At 41.2% G+C, this 22,728-nt stretch overlaps 3 protein-coding genes across 3 annotated transcripts in view; 2 read left to right on the top strand and 1 right to left on the bottom strand.

The window, feature by feature from the left end:
- Positions 1–22,728, top strand: part of LOC311292401 (uncharacterized protein) — a 379,414-nt gene that overhangs the window by 43,068 nt on the left and 313,618 nt on the right. The gene's annotated exons all lie outside the window — the stretch shown is intronic.
- LOC311292111 (uncharacterized protein) overlaps positions 1–22,728 on the bottom strand; it is a 50,855-nt gene that overhangs the window by 18,930 nt on the left and 9,197 nt on the right. The gene's annotated exons all lie outside the window — the stretch shown is intronic.
- On the top strand, positions 1,433–10,724 carry LOC311292452 (uncharacterized protein). The gene is made up of 3 exons (XM_084412131.1): positions 1,433–1,564; positions 6,294–6,548; positions 8,611–10,724. Exons 2-3 carry the CDS (start codon positions 6,491–6,493, stop codon positions 9,795–9,797), a joined length of 1,245 nt encoding a protein of 414 aa, XP_084268257.1. The 5' UTR covers positions 1,433–1,564; positions 6,294–6,490; the 3' UTR covers positions 9,798–10,724.

The raw sequence follows: 22,728 nt of genomic DNA, 5'->3' as shown, positions 1-22,728 counted from the left end.
AAATTAATTGTTGGAGTTACTTTGAAAAATAAATAAATAATATGCTCTTTGTATAAATAAAATGCACTTTGCATGAGAGCATGTTGTGTCAATTATTCCAGTATGTTCAACTCAAACTAAAGTAAATGATATTCAGATATTTTATTAAGTTAATAAAGTTAATTATTACTGTGATATTTATTAAGCCACTGAATTATTTTTTAGAGTGATAAGCATAAGAATCACTTCGGCATTTAGGAAAGTTTTATGTTTGTAGGTTAAGAATCGAACTGTTGTATACCAGTATATACTGTGTATGTACTGTGATAAAGTTTAGAGAAATTGTCACTAATGAAAATGAAATCTGGTGATGCAGGATTTAAAATAAAAAAACTAGTGATATGTGAAATATGTGATATGTGATATGTAATTAAAATGTGTGCTTGTGTGTGTAGTTTAAATGTTGTGTTTCATCTAAGGCTGATTATAAGCTTTGTGAAGTTATAAGTGAAAACCAAACGCGAGTGCTTCATGAGTATATACTAGGATAGGCATGTCTAAGGTATTTTTTGTGTTAGAACGCCATGAGGAAATATCTTTAGATCTGATTGATGGAATATCTTGAGTTTGGGCTCTTTTTAATCGTGAGCTCCTGCTGTCGTGACTCGTGAGCTCCGACATGCCATTTTTCAAATATTATGATTATTAATTTTGCAGCTAGGTGGAGCCTACGGGGGTAATATACAAGAAATTATTCTTTATTCCAGAAGGGCATTTGATACCGTTACAAATGTAAGTGAGAACTTTGATAAAATAAATTAGGGGCTCGTTTGCACCACAAAACAATAGAGACAAAAGACTGAATGGATGCTTAGATGATGACTAAACATCAGTAGCATTTTAGAGACTAATCAAAATAAAGTCACATGACATGATCTTGAAAAACATTTAACTTAATACAGAATTTTACTTACCATCTTCAGATTTTAAATATAACATGGTCACACATATGGCTTTAGCTGCAGTGCATTTCTAGATTGCTACAGTGCCAACTTCAATTTTATTTTCATGAAGATGTTTCATAAAAATAATTTTCTAATAACTTTACAAAATTTTAAAGCTATTTAAAAAAAAAAAATTCCATTATGACAATAATTAATTCTACATTTACAATAAACTGCCAGGTGTCAACTTTCAAATGAGATCATTGTGTTTTTAGTGCAAAGGGTTCATGAACTGTATCTGTTTCAGTTTGGGTAGGCTAGATGTCATTTCTTGGGATTTTTCAAAAGTGGGGTTGCAGCTTGACAGGCTAATCAACATTTCTGTAGGACCGTTGTATTTTAAAACACTGATTTTTCTTAAAAACGTTGTGTCAGACGTTGTTAAAAGTCCGTGCCCTGACATAGACTACGTTACCCATAATGCGTGTTCATTTGTAGTTCTGCTCGCTCGTGGTTGCGCTAGGCGCTTTCACTTTGTGGTCCAGAGACATGAGAGTAGCATCCACGGTGCAGAGAATTGCCATCCTTTGTCAATCCTGCGCTAATTTTGTGTGTATGAGTGCCGTGTGCGTCCTTAAGATGTAAGTATAGCTTTTGTATGAATGGTGCGTTTATTGCAGAGTTGTTAGCTCAGGTGGCGAAGTTGTTGTGCTCGTGTTGTTCCTGCTGCTATATAATAGCCTACTGCTATACCCGCTACGGCGCTCCACATGCGCTCCTAAAGTAGCCATCCACTGTATACTTCAGTTATTGCCTTGTAAATACCTGCAAATATTATATTTAATGTAGGGCTGCACGATTTGGGGAAAATGTCATATTGCGATAATTGAGGTCAATATTGCGATTACGATTGCGTTATGCGATATAATAAACAAATGGTTTCATGAGTCAACTTGCTTGGTTCTCAAGGAAAATAAATGCACACACAGATTAGTGATAATCAGCCTAAAGAAAAAAGTTCTTTAGTCAAGAGCAGTGAGTGTTTTTCTCTGTTCCCTTTGTTCTTTGATTAACTTTAGGACAGATTTTTATTTTTTTTATTGCATTTTAACAATAACAAAACATAATTTACATGCAAGACTACATATAACCATACATGTCAGGGGTAAAGAAAAATAATAATAAAAAATAAAAAAATAGAAAAATAAAAAAATAAAAAAAGAATAACTTTAGCGACATTTGTGGCTACTGTACTGTCCCTTTAAGACCAGCCGCTGTCAGAGACGCGGATCTCACACGCGCCTCATTCTTTCACGAGTCATCACAACTCTTCATGTTCATCATAAGACTACTCTTATGTTATGAAGACACTCGACAAAAAGACATTTTTGCATAATTGTGTGTGTTATTGTTCGTTCAAGCTCGAAAGAGAACTGTATTCTGTCATGCTGTTTTGTGCGCACGCACGATATTAGCGCGAGTCTTTCTGTCTGTCACAGTCAGGACATTCACAGGCAGCGCGTTCATTTTGGCATACATGTGTGTTGTTCGTTCTACCGCGAAAGAGAACTTGATACTGGCGCGCGTCTATCTGTGTGTGTGTGTGTGTGTACATGTGTGTGTGTGTCAGGAGGACATTCACAGGCAGCTCGTTCTTTTATGTCTTATCGCGCATGAATGGTTTAAAAGCATTTGCATTAATAAGTGCGTTAACAGCGCTAATTTGTTTATTTAATATAAAATCGCAGCATTTTGCGTCATATAATCGCGTAGGCTTGACATCGCGATTGCGATTGCGATACGATTAATCGTGCAGCACTAATTTAATGTATATTTCACCTGTTTTGGCATTTTTCTCACCATTTGGAGATTTATGGCATTTATGCAAGTTCGTTTAGTGTTAGAGCTCCCACTAGTGGATTTTTGGTTGTACTGCAGGTAATTTCTTTATGCATCTGTATGTAACCATAGCCTACATGTTTATTAATATAGATTTTATTGTGTTTTCTGTTTCAGATAACCACACACACACACACACACACACACACACACACACACACACACACACACCTATTTATCATATCAATACCTGTAAACCATCATCATCTCCATGTACCTGACTCCTTCTCAATAAATTCTCAAAACTGCACCATTGGAGTTGCCTATTCCTTCTCACCGAGGAAGACTCAGTTGACAAGCAATTAGCCTCAGACGCACATTGTCTCATACAGACATATTTGGTAGCATGATTATCTTGCTTAATTGTGTATTAAAGTGTAAATTGCAGGTTAACCACCACAACCAATTAATGTGCAAGTTAAAGTGCTCAGTATATAAAACATTTCTGTCTTAAAATGCGTTAAAATAACATTATTGGGGTTTATTCAAAGGTAGCATGTTTTCACAGTAACTGGGTGATGACGACGTCATAAGAGGGAGTAGCAACTCATAGCAACCCATACTCTGCTAGATTCCTACTGTTTGTGGCTTGACTTTTCAAAGCCAAAGTCTTTTCAAAATCTTGCCATCATGTAGAATAGCAAGGAGGTACAACGACTGAAGACATTATTTACTTACATGGTGTCAGTAGTCCTAATCAGAGCTGTAGAGATACACACACTGTGACAGGCACAATGGCGCTTTGCCGGCATCTGCTGACAGAACGCGATATTGCCTGTGCCAAAACGCAACTAATTAGCGATGCTCATTGTAATAGAAATAAGTCATACCCGGCATTTAAAACCCATACTGAACCGACGCATGTCTCCAGGGTCATAGTCTAAAGCAGTGAAGTGTTCGCCGCATATGACGGCTGGCTTTGTCACAGACGCAGCAGTGAAATCTGCCCGCTTCGTAGCCTCAAACCTCACCCAGGCACGAATCAGCCGTATGTCCTTGGGGAACTTGTGGAGCCTCTGCCCTGTTTTTGATGTATTCGTACATCCCGTGCTAGGTCTCCAATATAACTGCTAGCCTACTTTCCGTTAGACTAACGGTAACTCTAGGCTTGGAGTCCCTCTTATGACGTCACGCCCAGCCTAGTGGAAGGGAGGGGTAAAACGACTGTAAAAAGTACCATCTTTTCATATTATATTCAGCATTTTGGTATAAAAAACATTGGTGGGCGGTTCTTATCTTTATGTTTAATAAGCACATTGCATTATATTCGTGAAAAATGTAACCTGCAATTTACACTTTAAGTCCATATTTATCAGGCTGATATTTGTAGAAATAAGCAAAGTAAATTTGTAAAACAAAAAGAACCAGTTAACATAGTTAATGCACTGTGAAGTAACATGAACAAACAATGAACAGCTGTATTTTATTAACTAAGATTAATACAGCATATTAATAGCAATAGAGTCCCAAGTGCCAAGCAAAAAATGCAGGGACAGGTGTGTGGCAAACAAATCAGGTTCATCAGGTTCGATTATTAAGGCTTTTGATCGACAGGATGCTGCTGGTCGTTCCGCTCTATTAGCAGAGCTAATTATACATCACCGCATACACCATTGCCAAAGAAGAGCTTGCCTTCTCTAAATTTAAAACCTATGTTGCAGCTCATGAAAAAAGAATGGGGTTGCGATTAACATGACGTATGAAAATGACAAATCATGTGCCAATATCATCGGGGTGAAATGATATAGAGCCAGAAGACCAAATTTCAAATCTTGGCCACAGGATGTGCAAAGCCCCAATGGAATGAAATCTGTTAACATATAATTTGTAGTTGTGGTGCTCCTTAATTTTTAGTGGGTGCTACTAAATTTTTGCTACCAAGTAAAAAAGTTCATTTCGAGACATGCTACTACAGCCGGAACCGAACAATGAACAGAGTTCACTAAGCTAGTCGCATCCAAAGCAGTATCTAAAGCCCTTGCATGCTTATTATCCTCGATTAAAGACTCGAGTTCTGAAGTCTTCCAAGTCAGCTTTACTATCTCCCTGCATTTATCACATGTAAATCCTGCGCCGACAGAGAAGGATATTTTAAACATGTTGCATGAAGTGACTCACCGTGTTTGTTGACTGATCCTACTCACCTAAGTTGTTTGATGAACTTGTAAAAGGCGCGAGCGGGCGCAAGAAAAAAATAAATAAAGAGCGGACGGATGTGCTAGCGTGTTGTGCTAGCATTAACACAGCATGTGTTAACATCAATTGTTGTAGGACAATGAAATGTTGAAATTGTTTAATACTGCAATGTAATATTGCTCACTATTTGTGTTTTCCTCTGTCATGTGGATCTTATAACAAGAGTTCATACTTTTTCATTTTGTCAGATTAAATTCAAATTATTTTATATTCTTTCTGCTATTTGGTTGATGTTTTTCTCTTCATTTTTAACTGGCAAATTCCTTTCTGCATATCATTAATGAATTTCTCTGCTTTCTCCTTGAACTCATTTTATTTAATAATAATATTGCATTGTGGTGCTCTGTATCTTTAAAAGTTGTATGATCGTTTTCAGTTTCCGAATACAAAACGATAACATTTTAATGATCTAATTACTTTAGTAATGAATGTAGTAGTTATCATAAAATCAAACAATATTTAGATGGTATTCAGGACATATTATGGTGTTGTATGATAGATATTCACCTGAGTGTGTTATTTATGTTTAGTCCATGTCATATTGTGAGAAATAACTGTATTGTCTTTAAGTAGAGCAGTTTTATTATAGGCTTTTATCATCTATCCTGACTCAAATAATGTGTTTCTAACAGCAGACACTCAGAATAAAGTGAGATGATCTGCTGATGATCCTGAATGGCTTGTTGAATGAGTGTTGATAGTCTGAGGCTCATCAATATTAACAGATCTGCTGAAAACACTCTTTATTTCATGACAATAGTTCCTGTTTTCACCTCATTTATTATGCTGATGTCTTCAGATCTCCTGTAAATTGACACTTAAAGCTCATTTCATTGGTGTCAGCAGACTGAGGGCATTTGTTGATTATAAATATGTACATTTATTTCTGTTTATGCTTTCGACTATTTTTATTACAATTATTTATATTTTGAAGAATGGACACAATTTATATATTTTTTTTTGTATTTTTATAGTCATCTATCTGTATTTTAATGAAGAAGCAGCATAGTGTTAGGATTAGCAATAAATATAATTTAGGAATTAGCATCAGTTAATTTACGAGGAATAGATAGAAAGAAAGAAATGCTTAGAAGTGTCATTTATTATTAAAACAAACTCTGTAACTTCTATATTTTTTATTTAGGCAGATAAGCTCCTCCCACCGCAGTCACATCATCAGTGAAGCTTGGTTTCTATGTAAAGATAAAGACATAACTTAGATGTGTCATTTAGTATTAAAACAAACTCAGTAACTGATAACTTTGATTTTTGCAGATCAGCTCCTCCCACAGCAATCACATCATCAGTGAAGCTCCTCCCACATCACTCACATCATCAGTGAAGCTCCTCCCACAGCAATTCTCCAATAAATGCTGTAAATTCCCATCAGCTACAAGTGAAGATGAGCATCAGAGCATCAGGAAGAGCTGAAATCTGCAAAGACTGAGTTTATTAAAGAGGACAGTGAGAACATGAGTGATCCAGAACCCTGCAGAATGAAACACACTGAAGATCCTGAAGAACAAAGAGGTTGGTGTTTATTCTTCATTCATTCATGATGCTGAAGAACATTCATGTTAGAAACATTCAAGCACTTCTTCACATTTAGATATGCAGTTACACCATGAAATTGGTACACATTAAATATGATTTTAACCTGTGGGAGGACGCTGGCTCACTGAAATCTTTTTTTACTTTAGTTCAGAGTTACTGTTAGTTTTAATGTAAAAGATTGTAATTACCTCGACAAACTACATCATTAAAAAGTTATAAGACTCAAGATTCAATATTCGATTTTATTCTGAAATATTATAGTGACTGTAATGTCTAAATCTGATGCCAAATCAGTTATGAAAATGTAAAACCAAGTGAGTCCACACCTTTAATATGAATTATGAGACTCAGCTGCATCTATTGAGAATAAAACTGCTGCATGGTTGTCATGAAAGTGCTTGACTAAACAATGTCCCTCATGGTTTTTAGTTAGAACTATTGATAAATTCTCATATGTTTACGTAAAATTTCTATAGAGAGGAGTAATATTTATTAAATTTTTACCCAAAATGAGGAGATGTGAGCATTGTGGAGCACGAAAGATTCTCATGTAATGTCCGTTTCATTCATACTGGAAGCCAGAGGGCGCTCTCGCGTAGAAAGTCCAAGAGTGAGTCCATAAATTCCATTAAAGGAGAACTCGGCAACTCTAGCGAACTCTAGTCACTTCTTCGCTGATTTTCCCTTTTGTTGTCGCATGTTTTCCCCACGAGCTCCCCCTACAGCTGTGGGAGGGTGTATATTTCACAACACGGTTGTAAAAAACTCACTTGCGGCGGCCTCCTCCCCCTCTCTACCGCTGCTCATGTGCGTTTGTTTTGATCAGAGCAAGCCAACTGTATCGTGTGGAGCTTTGTCTACCGAGGTGGGTAATCTGGTAATACATCATACATGCGTGTGTGTTTATGTCGAATTGCCGTAAAGCAATTCATGTTTTGCGCTCGTTCTCGTTCTCGTTCTCACGAGACTTCAAATTTCTATCTTGCCGGGACGGTAGTCCACAAGTTGCAAGGTTGGTTTTCCGCCTGGGAACGCTGGGGGGAGTGGGGAAAGTCACCAATATCACCAGAACAGTTTGTTTAACCATCCAAATGATTTCTAGACAGTTTTATTAAGTTAAAAAAGTTACCAAGTTCTCCTTTAAGTCCAGACCAGAAAGTCCATAAATCATATAGCTATGGCTGCATTACATGCAGAAGAGAAACATGAAGGCAATGTATGTTTTATCTGTGTTTTTCAAGCCCTGTTGGGTATTTAAATAACAATAGAGTATATTTATGATGCAATACTAATCAACATATTTTCTTATATAGCCTTATTTTTTGTTCCAAAGCCACATCAGATCACAGAAAGTTATTTAAAACTCTCAACTTATTTTATAAAGTGAGATCTTAAAAATTGTCACGCTTTGATGGTGTGCTAAGCTAAGATGCTAGCTAGCCTTTATGCCCTCACACTCTGCATTGTCTTATTCTTACAAACATTTACAGTATAACAAATAATAATGATTCCAAAATGTAAAAATATCTACAATCTACTGCACTTTACTGCAAAATTCAGTTCTTCCTCGCATCTAAATTGGCTTGAGCTTGTGTTTCTGGTGTCCACAATCACATGCGTACACTAAAACATTAGTACTACTTTATTTAGATAGTCCACTTTAGACATTCTTCGAACAATAAGTAACTTTGCAACTACGTGCCAACTAACTGTCATTGCATGGCAGTATTGTATATTTTAATGGTAATATCACGTTAGATTATCATGTCATTGATCACATTTATTGAATAGTTAAGTTATTGAACAGAAAGAGGATGTGTGCCTATAATGTTTTAAAAATAATAATTGAATTAACAATGTCCCTCATTCATGAAAAGATTCAGGGACATATCATTAATTTATTAAAAAAAAGGCAAAAATACAAAATGTAAAAAGTGATTACATCAGGGCTCACTTTTATGACCTTTCACTTCATATTTCTCTTTTTTAATTTTTTGATTTGGTGAAAATGCAATCAAACTTTTTTCTTTCATTTCAGAGCTGATGGAAGTGAAGGAGGAGAGTGAAGAACTGAGTGAAGTGAAGGAGGAGAGTGAAGAACTGAGTGAAGTGAAGGAGGAGAGTGAAGAACTGATGAAAGTGAAGGAGGAGCGTGAAGAACTGATGGAAGTGAAGGAGGAGAGTGAAGAACTGAGTGAAGTGAAGGAGGAGAGTGAAGAAGTGAGAGAAGTGGAGGAGGAACATCATGTCAAACCTGGAGAAAAACCTTTGAGTCGCTCAGAGACTAAAAATACATGTTTAAAGAAAAGAAGAGCCAAGAAATCTACAACCTGCACTCAGTGTGGAAAGAGTTTCTCAACCATACAAAATCTTGAGCGTCACATGAGGATCCACACCGGAGAGAAGCCGTTCTCATGTGATCAATGCGTAAAGAGTTTTATATACAAACATCACCTTGATGCGCATAGGAGAGTTCACACTGGAGAAAAGCCGTTCTCATGTGATCAATGTGGGAAGAGTTTTACGCAATCAGTACACCTTAAAGGACACATGATGATCCACACCGGAAAGAAGCCGTTCACATGCGATCAATGTGGGAAGCGTTTTGCGCAATCATCACACCTTAAAGGACACATGTTAATCCACACTGGAGAGTTCACATGTGATCAATGCGGGATGAGTTTCACAAACAAACATAATCTTGAGATTCACTTGAGAGTTCACACTGGAGAAAAGCCATTCGCTTGTGATCAGTGTGAAAAGAGTTTCAAAGACAAATATAATCTCAAGACTCACATGAGAGTTCACACCGGAGGGAAGCCGTTCACATGTGATCAATGTGGAAAAACATTTCTTAGAGCATCAGAACTGAAGATACACCTGACAGTTCATATGAAGGAGAAGCCTCATTCATGTTCTGTGTGTGGAAAGAGTTTTTCACGGCTGCAATATTTACAAACACATCAGAAAAAACATACTTTTATTTCAGTGAATGATTTAGAATGGCACCAGAGAATTCACACTGGAGAAAAACCTTACAAGTGTTCACACTGTGACAAGAGATTCAGTCAGTCATCAAATCTGAAAGCCCATGAGAGGATCCACACTGGAGAGAAGCCGCACACGTGTGATCAGTGTGGAAAGAGTTTCTCTTTTAAAAGTTACCTGAAGCGACACATGAAGATTCATGGAGTGGGGAAAACAAGTTTGCAGTATTTAGTTTGATCAAAGTCTTCAGCTGTGTTCTTGTAACTCTTCGTCTCGTCTCTCTCTGCTGTGATCATGAAATACTTGTTGCTGCACTGTAAACAGAATACTGTGAAATGTACAGTAACTTGCTGGCAGCAGTTAGCAAGTAAGTTGCTGTAGTTCATTTCACAGTATGCTTACTGTAAATTTAATCACAGTTACTTTAAAAATACTGTAAACGTTTTTACAGTAATAATCACAGTACTGTTTCAAAACAAATATTGTATTATTTACTGTAATATAAACTGCATTAATTTTGTGTACTGTAAAATTAAGACACTTTTTGACACAAAAATTACGTTTATTGACAGCTTTTCAAACTAAATTTCAAAATGCATAGAATAAAAATATATATTTTTTTTCAATAGGTAAACATTTTTATGTGAATATTTTGTTTTCAACAACACTTTTCTGAACATACAAATCAATCATGTTCAAGCTTTATTAAAATGTTCGGTTAAAACTAGAAATTTATAAAAGACAAAATAAATGATTTAATCAGCAGGAATGTAGAATTTGGTTCCCGAATGTTCTTTTCTCCTTAACTGTATTTTTCTCCTAAAACTGGACCTGAACTAGTCACTTCCTAGGCTGGAGTCTTCTACCCTGCAGTGGAAAAAATTAAATATTAATGCAAAAGTTTATAAGCAAGACAGATGGGTTGATGACAATATACTGTATATAAAAGTTTGATTGGCTAAATCAAATGATCCAATCGACATTTCTCTATAAACCACAACTCTCACTTTAAACAGAGGTGTCCACACTTTTTTTTAAAGGTTGCCAGATTTAATGTTGTGGACACGCCTGTGGGCCAGATACTGTCAACTCAAGCTGTTGTCATTTCCAAAAAGGCAAAACATGTAGGCTAATGAAATAATAGTGAAAATAGTTTTTTTGGCTATAGATAGATAGATGTGTGTGTGAACATACAATCACATTTATATGGGAAATTGTATGTGCAATATATGTACACAATAAAGGATAAAACTTTGTGAATATTGCATCTAATGCTAGTTTTGTCTTTATTTATAACTATTTTATATGTATTAATACATATAGCTATAAATGGTCAATTCAATTATTGGAGTAATTTGAAAAATATACTGCACTATATCCTATATATGTACAGGCCGTGCAGAATTATTAGGCACGTTGATTTTCTGATCATATTTTATTCCCAGGAACATTTTGCCAATTCCAAACCATATTAATATTAATAACTACAATTAATTTTGTATTTAATCATTTATAAGTGATATATAATTGTTCATGAAGGCTGGAAATGAAAAATGCTTTTTTTTTCAGGTGTGCAGAATTATTAGGCAAGTTTTCTTTTACAGATAAAAAAAAGCCAAAAAAGAGATTTAACTAAGACTGAAAAGTCAAAAATTGTTAAATCAAGGTCATTAAGGCATGACCATTGGACAGTGAAATGCTCATTGGGTCAGCAGGGTCAGACAAAAACAGGTGGAGAAGAAAAGACACATGTTAACTGCAAAAGAATTAAGAACTAAGGTGAAGAATTAAGTGTGAAACCATCAGGAACCCTTAAGTCTTCAGCACCACCATTTTCCAGAACTCCAAACTACCTGAAGTCTCCAGAAAAGCAAGGTGTCAGGGTCTCAGAGACTTGGGTTAGGCAAAGAATCCTAAAACATGACCCCCACTTAATAAGATTCACTGCCTAAAATATGTGTTTACTTTCGAAGCGGAGAGACCAGAGGTGAATGAGGGAGCAAATTTAACCCTCTGGGGACCAAGCTGTTTTTGGGGTCCTTGAGATGTTCTGACATGCCTTGACATTTGTGCTTTTTTCAGTTATTTATAAACATGTTAATGGCAAAGGTGTAAATTCACTCTATATAGCACAAACAGGGCTACCATAATATGCGAGCAACGTATGTAGATGTTTGTATTTTTAAGAGAATAATGTTTATGCGTGGTTATTGGAAAAAATTAAAATGAAAGTTGCTGAATTAAGACCACAAAACACATTAAATATGTGTCCACAAGACTTTTGACTAATTGATGTTGTTCCTTTGAGTTCTAGCTTCAAAATGATGTAAAAATAGTCTTGCTTTATCGTTCACAAAAAAAAAATACATTGATTTAAATGGTGTAAAACAGGTTTTGCTTGGAAAGCCAATATGCGAGGGGGAGGAGTAGTTTACACCTTAGATTATGAATGTCCCACCCACTCTGCATAATTAGCCATTCACTCAGGTGTGAAACTGACTGAGCCACAATGCAAGGACAAAAGATGTATTTAGAAGATATATACATATATATATATACAGATATATACAGATACATATTCCAGTCGATTTTTACTCATCTCAGTAAGCTATAGCAAAGCAGTTTATTCTTTCACACACAGACGCGCGATTCATATTTAGGCTAAACAGTCTTTACAAATATGTCCCCTTCATTCATCTCACAGAAAGGCGAGTCATATTATAGAAATGCGATTCATCTTTTTGCGGTTTACATAGGCCTACACTAACGTTATTCCATAACGTTATTCCACACGTGAGAAAAGAAAACAGCCTACCTCACTCCTCAGCGGGATCTGCTCCTCATTTCAGGAGATATTGCTCCTCATCAGCACTGTTCTGAGGAATCTTTTCTCCATAAGGTAGGCTATAATGTCTCACTCGCGAGGAGTCGCGACGCGCTTTGTTTACAGCTGATGTGGGCGTTTCACAGCTATGAAATAGTTCTCAGAGTTTGCGTTTGAATAGCACGCGCTCTCCGGGGAGTGGTCACATTACTGTGAATTAGGTCGTAATGAGCTCGACAGGAGTCGCTCTCTTTTTATACAGATTACAGAAGCTGAGAATATTTGTTTTTTATATAAATGACTTCATTTAAAAGATGCGATCTCAAGCTTTATGCCCGTGGGTCTGTTTGCCTGTTTGACTGAATTTTCGCGGAGTTATAGATCATTTTCGAACGCGTTTCAAATGGGAGTTTACTGACAGAGAGAGTGCAGGAATCGCATCATGTTCATTTTTCTTTATTTGTCAAAAAGCAAAACACTTTATTTTTATTGTAAGTATACAGAAAAAAAAATAGAAACTGAACAGGATCGATTGATGTATTACACGAAAATGAAAGATCAAAATTAACAGAGCATTTAGTGTTTATTTCCCGCACGTTTGTGGTCCCCAGAGGGTTAAAGGTTGTATCAGTGGCTGCGTTTACATGGACACTTATAATTGGATTAACGGCTCAATCGGACTAAAAAACCTTCATGTAAACACCTTAATCGATCGGATTGAGCTCGATCCGAATGAAATTTCGATCGGATTGAAAGGGGTGGTTTATCCCTTTTGTAATCCGATCGAGAGAACGTCTCGGTTACATATGGTAACCCTCGTTCCCTGAGGGAGGGAACGGAGACGTACGTCGTGGTGAACGACGAATAGGAATCTCGCTAGAGAGGCCAATCTACTTCGAGTGAAACTAAAACAAGCCAATACACATTGGCGTGCAATCATTTGCATCAGCTGCGCAGCCTCGCAGCACGGGTATTTAAAGAGCAGCTGGTGTGATTGCACTTCAATTTTTTGCTGAGGAGCCAAGCCTGAAAAGCTGGTCGCCCCGGCGGGTAGCAGCAGATGTGGCGACGGGACATACGTCTCCGTTCCCTCCCTCAGGGAACGAGAGTTACCATATGTAACCGAGACGTTCCCTATCGTCCGGTCACTACGACGTACGTCGTGAACAACGAATAGGAATCTCTACCAAAGCGCCACAGCTGCTGCACCCCATCCAGCGCCCTGTGTAAGCCTCCACACCTTCTTGCCTGGAAGGACGATAGGAGAGGGCTTACACTGAGAGTATCCGTCACTGTTGTTCCGTTATAACCCATATAGTGAGATTATTGGATAACACTGGGAAAGCGTGCCTGATCTGAGGGAGGGGAACGCTGCGGGAGCCACATTCTTAAGGAGAGTTATGTGGGAATAGACATATGGGCTAACCCAAGGATTGTACTGCATATGAATAATGGGTGACTTAGCCCAAGGGAAAGACAAAGGCTTCCGAATAGGAGCAGCCGTGGAGAATATACACATATATGGGATCCAGCCTAGACCCGGTTCTCAAGGATTCAGCGGATAAAGGCCTGGCACTGGACGCTCTGCCATGTCCGTGCCGAGGGTGTTGGTGGACTCAACAGGTTCGACTCTGGAGCATTAAGGATGCACAGTAGGGTGCAGCAAGCCGACAGAGCCGGTACTCTCAGTGCTTCTACCCGTTTAGGGTGAGAACACGGGAGGACACGGGCTCTACACGTAGGCTATAGTATGTAGCGAACGTGTTAGGTGTCCCCCAGCCTGCAGCTCTACAGATATCTGTTAGCGAGGAGCCACGTGCCAGCGCCCAAGAGGATGCAACGCCTCTCGTGGAGTGTGCATGCAACCTGAGCGGGCAGGGCACGCCTTGAGCTTCGTAAGCCAAGGCGATGGCATCCACTATCCAGTGGGCCATCCTCTGCTTGGAGACAGCTGCTTCCTGACGCTTTGGGTTCTGTCAACGTACATACGCAGAGCACGAACGGGACAGAGCAAAGCCAGGGCTGGGTCTGCCTCCTCCAGGGGCAGCGCTTGCAGGTTCACTACCTGATCTCTAAAGGGAGTGGTAGGAACCTTGGGCACATAGCCAGGCTGGGGTCTCAGTACAACGTGGTTGTCACCCGGCCCGAACTCTAGGCACGATTCGTCGACCGAAAATGCTTGCAGGTCCCCTACCCTCTTGATCGAGGCCAGTGCAATCAGCAGCAAAGTCTTCATGGAGAGAAGCTTTAAGTCTGCTGACTGCAAAGGCTCAAAGGGAGCATCCTGAAGTGCTTGGAGCACCAGGGAAATGTCCCAAGAGGGTATGGAGGGAGGGAGGGGGGGGGGGGGGAGGGGGGGGAGGAGGATTTAATTGTCTCGCCCCCCTAAGGAACCTGACGACCAGGTCGTGCTTTCCAACTGTTTTGCCATCTATGTGGTCATAATATGCTGAAATAGCAGCAGCATGTACTTTAAGGGTGGAGGGAGACAGCCTTCGCTCCAACCCTTGCTGCAAGAAGGAAAGCACTGACCCTATCGAACATCTTCGGGGGTCCTCTCCGCGGGAGGAACACCACTCGACGAACAGGTTCCACTTCAAGGCGTACGCACGTCTCGTAGACGGCGCTAGCGCAGAACTGATGATGTTAAGTACCTCTGGGGGTAAGTCACCTAGAACCTCCGCGTCCCGTCCAGGGACCAGACATGGAGTTTCCAGAGGTCCGGACGCGGGTGCCAAAGGGTGCCCCGTCTCTGAGTCAGAAGATCCTTCCTCAGAGGAATGGGCCAGGGAGGGACTGTCACGAGGAGCATGAGTTCTGGGAACCAAGTCCGGGTGGGCCAATAGGGAGCCACCAGAAGGACCTGCTCCTCGTCCTCCCTGACTTTGCACAGGGTCTGTGCAAGTAGGCTCACTGGGGGAAATGCATATTTGCGGAGGCCCCGGGGCCAGCTGTGTGCATCCAGTGCATCCGTGCTGAGTGTTCCCTCGGTCAGGGAGTAAAACAACCGGCAGTGGGAGGTTTCTGAGGAGGCAAACAGGTCTACCTGAGCCTCTCCGAACTCTCCAGATCAGCTGAACCGCCTGGGGGTGGAGTCGCCATTCTCCCGGGAGCACAGCTCGTGATAGCTCGTCGGCCACACGGTTGAGCACACCGGGGACATACATGGCTCGAAGCGACCTCAGATGCTTCTGACTCCAAAGGAGGAGATGGCGGGCGAGTTGCGACATGTGACGGGAGCGTAGACCACCTTGACGGTTGATGTACGCAACGGTCGCAGTGTTGTCGGTACAGACCAGCACGTCTCTGCCCTGTAGCGGCCTTTTTAGGCGGCTCAGAGCGAGGCGTACTGCTAGCAACTCGAGGCAGTTGATGTGCCAGTGCAGTTGGGGGCCCGTCCACACCCCTGACACTGCATGCCCGTTGTATCTGTGAAAACCACAGTATGCCTGGACACCTGTTCCAAGGGGACTCCTGCCTAGAGTCTGGCGGCACTCCGGTGTGATTACCACCCGGTGAGTGCCGTGATGCCACGCCCATCTCGGGACTCGGCCGTGAAGCCAGTGCTGAAGCGGTCTCATATGGAGCAGGCAGAGCGGAGTTACCGCTGCTGCCGCTGCCATATGCTCCAGGAGCCTCTGAAAGAATTTCAGTGGGACCGCCGTCCTGCCCTTGAACGTGTTCAAGCAGTTCAGCACCGACTGAGCGTGTTGCTCTGTGAGGCACGCTGTCTGTGCGACCGAATCCAACTCCATACCGAGATAAGAGATCCTCTGCACGGGGGCGAGTTTGCTCTTCTCCCAGTTGACCTGAAGGCCCAGAATGCGAACGCCCTGTTCTCTCATAGGAACAAGGGCCCCCTCCGTGACTTTCGTGAAAACACGGGGAGACAGGGCCAGCCCGAAGGGTAGGACCTTGTACTGATATGCTCGACCCTCGGAACGCAAAGCGCAGAAACGGCCTGTGTCGAGGAAGAATCGAGACATGAAAGTACGCCTCCTTCAGGTCGATCGCTGCAAACCAATATTGGGGACGGATGCATTCGAAAATGCATTTCTGCGTGAGCAATTTGAACGGTAGCCTGTGAAGGCTCCGATTCAAAACTCGCAGGTCCAAGATCGGTCGTAACCCACCACCTTTCTTGGGCACAATGAAGTAGGGACTGTAGTGCCCTGACCTCATATCGGCTGGAGGGACCGGCTCTATCACGTCCTTCGCCAGTAGGACTGCGATCTCCGCGTGCAAGACATGGGCATCGGCTGCTCTCACTGTAGTGGAGTGGATAGCCCGAAACTTGAGGGGACGCCGGGTGAACTGAATCGCATAGCCGAGCCTGATGGGTCCGAATGAGCCAGCGAGACGGACTGGGGAGCGCTAACCAGGCTCGCAGAGACCGTACAAGCGGGACCAAAGGGACCTTTTTTGGATTCTCATCCACAGACGACTGGTTTTGGCCGCAGGGAGGGGCATTTTTACTGCGTGATCAATAAGCAGCACGGCAAAACGGTTAATATGCTCTAAATTATGACCAGAGACAAATTAATATTACGTCTGCTGTTTAAAACAAATAAAGAACCAATAGAAGAGAATATTTATGCGCGAAAAGTGGGAAACTCTGTATATTCGTGCAGTGTGCGCATGTCAAAACATCAGATCCGATTTGAAACTTGTGACATATAAACGCGCACATCAATCTGATTACTTTATTTATCATTCATGTAAACACCTTGTTCGGATTCATCAATCGTATTGATTTCATTCCGATTGTGTCCATGTAAACGTAGCTAGTGATTTCAGGCCCAAACATAAATGATCACATTCATCTAGTCTTTCGTAACGATCCGCTAGTTGCCCGCCCCATAAGCAGGCCATCAAAAAAACGCGTCTCTGTAGGCAGCCTAGGCTCTGAGATCTGCACACAAAAACAATCACCGACAGGGGGTGGGTGTTGTGAGGTTTTGCGCTCGTGGATTTGTGCCTTTCTTCCCGGAAGTGCATGAGGAGCTTACGGGGGTGTGGACGGCACCTTTTACTGCCAGAAACCGTTCCGGTGGCTCCTCCCTCACCACCCTTGATTGCGGGGCGGCTAAGGGATACACGCGTATCCCGCCAGTGGAACGGGCCGTTGCCATGCAACTGTGCCCTAACTCCACTTGGCGCGGAGAACCGTGTCTTCCTTCCCGGGCCTGTAAGTACTCGTCGGATCTAACCGGCAAGGCTTACAAAGCCTGTGGGGAAGCTGCCTCTGCCATGCATGCCATGGCGTTGCTGCAGGTTCATCAGACCAAGGCACTGAAGAACCTGCACGAGGGTGGTCACGATCCCCAAGTTCTTCAGGAACGCTTCGTGCGACGAAGGTGACCGCGCGGTCGGTGGGTCGTGCGATGTCCACCTTAGTGGTCCAGGAACGCCATCTCTGGCTGTGTCTGGCCGACATGAGGGAGTCCGACAAGCTCCAGTTCCTCAACTCCCCCGTGTCCCAGACCGGCCTCTTCGGCGACGCGGTCGAGAACTTCGCCCAGCAGTTCTCGGCTGTACAAAAGCAGACTGAGGCCATCAGACACATCCTGCCGCGACGGCCAGCTGCTGCCCCCACCCCACCGCCTGCGGCTTCTCAGTCTGCTCGTCGCCGAGGGCGGCCTCCTGCGTCTGCCCCTATACCCGCGCCACCGCAGCAGCCTCCATCTAAATGGTGCCGTGGAGCCAGTCACAGGCGAGCCGCCCCGCCCCGCCCGTCCAGGACCCCGCTAAGAAGGGCGGCAAAGCCAGGAGCAAGCGGCCCTAGGACGGGCGACCCATAGATGGCAGGGACTGCTCTCCAGGAGACGATGACCGCATCGCTCCATCCCCCGGAAGAGGGCCGGGTGGAAAATCCTTTGTTTCCTTTTGTTTTTGTTCCGCCGCTGGCCTCAAAACCAGCGGTACCCAAATTTTCAATAAAAGAGCAGTTTCTTCCATCTCTGGGTCTGAAGAGGGCCCGGAGAGCAGTGGGGGGAGAGAATCCTCACCACTCTCATCCGCCTCTTCTATCGCCAGCAGGCAGCAGTGTGCAGTTCGAGAACGCAACCAAGCCGTCTCCTGCACCTCCGGCCTTGTGGAACCAGGTAAGTGTTGCACAGCACACTCAGACTCCGCTTCGGGCCGCCTCCCAGAGAGAGCCTCCCGAGCCAAGCCCCTGTGTTCCACCTCGCTGCCCCACTCCGGGTACGCCTACGGTCTATACCTGACTATTTGCGCCGTCGGCCGTGCTCCCTACCGGTGAAAAAGCGCAGGAGACGACGTGGAAGACGGGGTGGCATAGCTGTGAAGTTAAAGCTCTTCTTGGCACTTCATCGTGAGTCTTAGCCTCCACTGGGGCTCCTTGCGGAGGTTTCTGACAAGAACTGCTTCATCCGATGGCGCTCTCTGGAGCCAGTACACACTGGGATTATACCCTTGATTCCGACTGCGGCGGCTCCGCTTCCTGGCTTCTGTTCTCCTCGCTTCTTCTATGAAGGAGTGTGCACAGACCATCTTCGCATGTTAGCTAGGGCGAAGCAACCTGAGGTATCCACCGAGCACCGGCTACGGCTAAAAATGGCCTTGATTAACGCCAGATCTGTGGTAAATAAGACTTTCATCATTAATGATTTCTTCTCTTCTCTGGATCTGGATTTTTTATTTATAACTGAAACATGGCTTTCTGCTGGGGATTTAAGTCCTTTCTCTGAACTGTTACCATCAAACTGCGTATTTTTTAATTCTCCCCGTTTGACTGGTCGAGGTGGAGGATTGGCCTCCATCTACAAGGACGTTTTCTCTTGCCGTAATATTTCGTTGAATGCGTATAACAGCTTTGAACTACAGCTTATGCTGGAACTTAACGAGCCTCTTCTGATTGCAGTAATATATCGTCCTCCTAAATACAATAAGGAGTTTTTAACTGACTTTGCGGACTTCCTGGGAGAGTTTATTCCGAAATATGACAAACTTTTGATTTTAGGAGATTTTAATGTTCATATTTGTTGTGCTGTCGACCTGCTAGCTAAGGAATTTTCTAATATATTAAATGCCTTCGATTTGGCTCTTCAAGTCAACACTCCCACTCATCATCATGGTCATACACTTTTCTTAGTGTTATTTCATGGTTTTTCCCTCTGTAATCTTGAGGTGTGTGAGAATGTTTTTTCTGATCATAAGTCCATTTTGTTTTCTATTCCTTTTAGTTTTGATGCACCTAAATCTATTAATCACGCTCGCCGCTCTCGGCGTATTACGAATGCTACCAAAAATGCCTTTTCTTTAGCTTTCCATGATGTTTTTAAAATCTTTTTAAAATTATTAACAACACTATCAACCCTTCGGTCTGCTCTCTCACTGATGTGTCTTCATCTATGTGTGAGGACTTTTTAAAGTTTTTTGTTAGTAAGATAAATGATCTAAGATTAGGAATTATTCCATCTCCTTCTGATCTCTCAATTCACAATAGCTGTACGGCTGTCTTTAGTCGATTTAACCATATTACTGGCAGTCAGCTTCAAGAAATAATAGAGCACCTTAGGCCTTCAGGCTCTTCTGCTGATGTGATTCCTCCGTTTATTCTCAAACAAGTATTTGAGGATGTTCGTTCTTTTCTTCTTGTTATGTTAAATCGTTGTTTAGAAACTGGTATTATACCTGAACCGTTAAAACATGCATCAGTCTACCCCTTACTTAAAAAACAGAACCTGGATCCCACAGTGTTAGCCAATTTTAGACCAATCTCCAATTTTTCATTTATGACTAAATTTTTGGAGAAAATAGTCCTGCAACAATTACAGCTTCCTAACTGATAATGCGATTTTTGAAACTTTTCAATCTGGGTTTAGAAAACATCATTCGACAGAGACTACATTGCTGAAGGTTTTTAATGATATACTAATAACCTGTGACTCTGGCGACTATGCAGTTCTTGTTCTAACTGCTGCATTTGATACAGTAGATCACTCTGTACTTATTGCCCGATTGGAACAGTGTGCAGGCATCACTGGCAGTGCACTGGACTGGTTTATATCTTATTTTACAAACAGAAGCTTCTCAGTGAAGATTGGAGAATATTCCTCTAATAAGGCTGTGTTATCGTGTGGGGTTCCTCAAGGGTCGATTTTGGCCCCTATTCTTTTCTCTTTATACATGCTCCCACTACGTTCTATTATTAGAAAACACGGGCTGTCATTCCATTTTTACGTGGATGACACTCAAATTTTTCTGCCCTTAAAACACTCGTCACATAATCTGGAAACTCTTATGGCCTGTTTGACTGAATTAAAGACTTGGTTGTCTTCAAACTTTCTGAATTTTAATGAGAGCAAAACGGAAATTATTTTATTTAGACCCTCAGACTTCTCCACCATTCCTGAAGTAAATTTTGGTGGTCTGTATTCTTGTGTGAAGCCGTGGGTGAGAAATTTGGGTGTAGTATTTTATTTTTTTTAAGATTTGTTTTTATTAACATAATTACTTACAAGATGTAAATAGAGTGTACAAAGGATCTACAGTTTGATACATTACTTACATCCTAAGTACAAAGAATGAACATTTTCAGATTTTGAACATCAGAAAAATAAAAATAAAAAAATAAAATCAATACTAAACAAAAACAAATATTACACAAACATTTCCCATCCCACCCCCCACCCTCTTCCCTTGTATGGTTGTCAGTTTCTTTTCATTTATATATCGAAGCAGTCTATACAGTTTATACATATATCCATCTGTATACTCACATACTTAAATCTACACATTATTCACAATGTCCTATGGAATATATTAAATTGAATTAAATTTGCCTGTGTTTTGTGGAGGGTTAGTACAGTCTGTGCTTGTTCCAATAGATGACACCAATCTGCCTCCTCATAAGTACAGTCTAGGTCTTTCTCCCATTTCCCTTTTGTAGATGTTTTATCATAAATCGGTAACTTTCCATTGATGATACCATATATAGAAGATATTATTCCTTTGGTTGATCTGTGTAATTTATTACATAGGTGGAATTCAAGAGGAGTTTCTTTCGGGATATATGGGAATGTTTCTTTGGATTTCTCCTTAACCCAGTCTCTAATTTGTAGGAATTTGAAGAAACTTTGTTTGGGAAGGTTGAATTTTTCATTTAGTTGTTGGAAGTTAGCAAAAGTATCATCAATGTATAAGTCAGCCACTGTGTGGATTTCTCTTTCCTTCCACCCCCGCAACACTGAGTCAGCTATGTGGTGTGAGAGGTTGGGATTACCCCACAAAGGTGCTCTTCTAAGAAAATAAATATTTGTGTCGAGAAGTAAATGAGATTCTTGCCAAGCAGCAAATGTATTCATTATTACTGAGTTATTTGTGAGTGCAGTTAAACATTTTTTTGTGCCTATGAATGGAATATCCTTTAAAGCCATAGATTTCATATCATGTTGTTCTATTGGGACCCATCTAACTTCACTGTTCTCTGCATGCAGCCAGATCCAAATCGATCTGTACTGAGAAGCAAGGTAATAATTCCTAAAATTTGGTAAGTTGAGTCCTCCCCTTGAATATGGAGCCTGTATAGAGATGAGTTTGACCCTGGGTTTTTTTCTTTGCCATATAAAAGGAGTTAAAATTTTGTTAAGTTCTTTGAAAAAACTTTTGGGAACATTAATCGGAAGACATTGAAATAGGTAAGTAAACTTGGGTAAAATGCTCATTTTAATAGTATTAATTCTTCCTATGAGAGACAGTGGAAGATCAATCCATCTTTGAAGGTTAAATTAGTTTGTTCCAATAGCTTTATATAGTTCTTTTTAAATACATGCTCATTTGATTTACCAATTTGTATACCCAAATATTTGAAACCGATGCTGCACCATTTTAATGGGCCAGTGAGTGCTCTAATATTATTGTCCTGTATATTGAGTGGTAAAATCTCACTTGTACTGTAATTTAATGTATATCCTGAGACTGCACTATATTCTTTGAGGCATTTCAATAGAGGAAGGACTGATGCTTGTGGATCAGTTATATATAATAAGAGATCATCTGCATACAGAGAAAGTTTATGTTCATTTGTGCCAAATTTAATTCCTGCTATGGAGGTGTTACAGCGTATGGCGATGGCTAATGGTTCGATTGCGAGTGCAAAGAGCAGGGGGGAGCTTGGACAGCCTTGCCTGCACCCTCTGGGTAGTGAGAAAGTGTTAGACAGAATGTCATTTGTTAAAATATTGGCTTTGGGGGCATTAAAAAGTGTTTTAACATATTGAGTGAATTTCTCTCCAAAGCCCATAGCCTCTAGAGTCCGAAATAAAAAGCTTGGTTCAATCCTGTCAAATGCTTTGTTTGCATCCATAGACATTATTAGCA

Source organism: Rutilus rutilus, assembly GCF_951802725.1.
Source record: "Rutilus rutilus genome assembly, chromosome: 1".
Classification (NCBI taxonomy): Eukaryota; Metazoa; Chordata; class Actinopteri; order Cypriniformes; family Leuciscidae; genus Rutilus; species Rutilus rutilus.
This window is presented reverse-complemented; position numbering and strand designations above follow the sequence as displayed.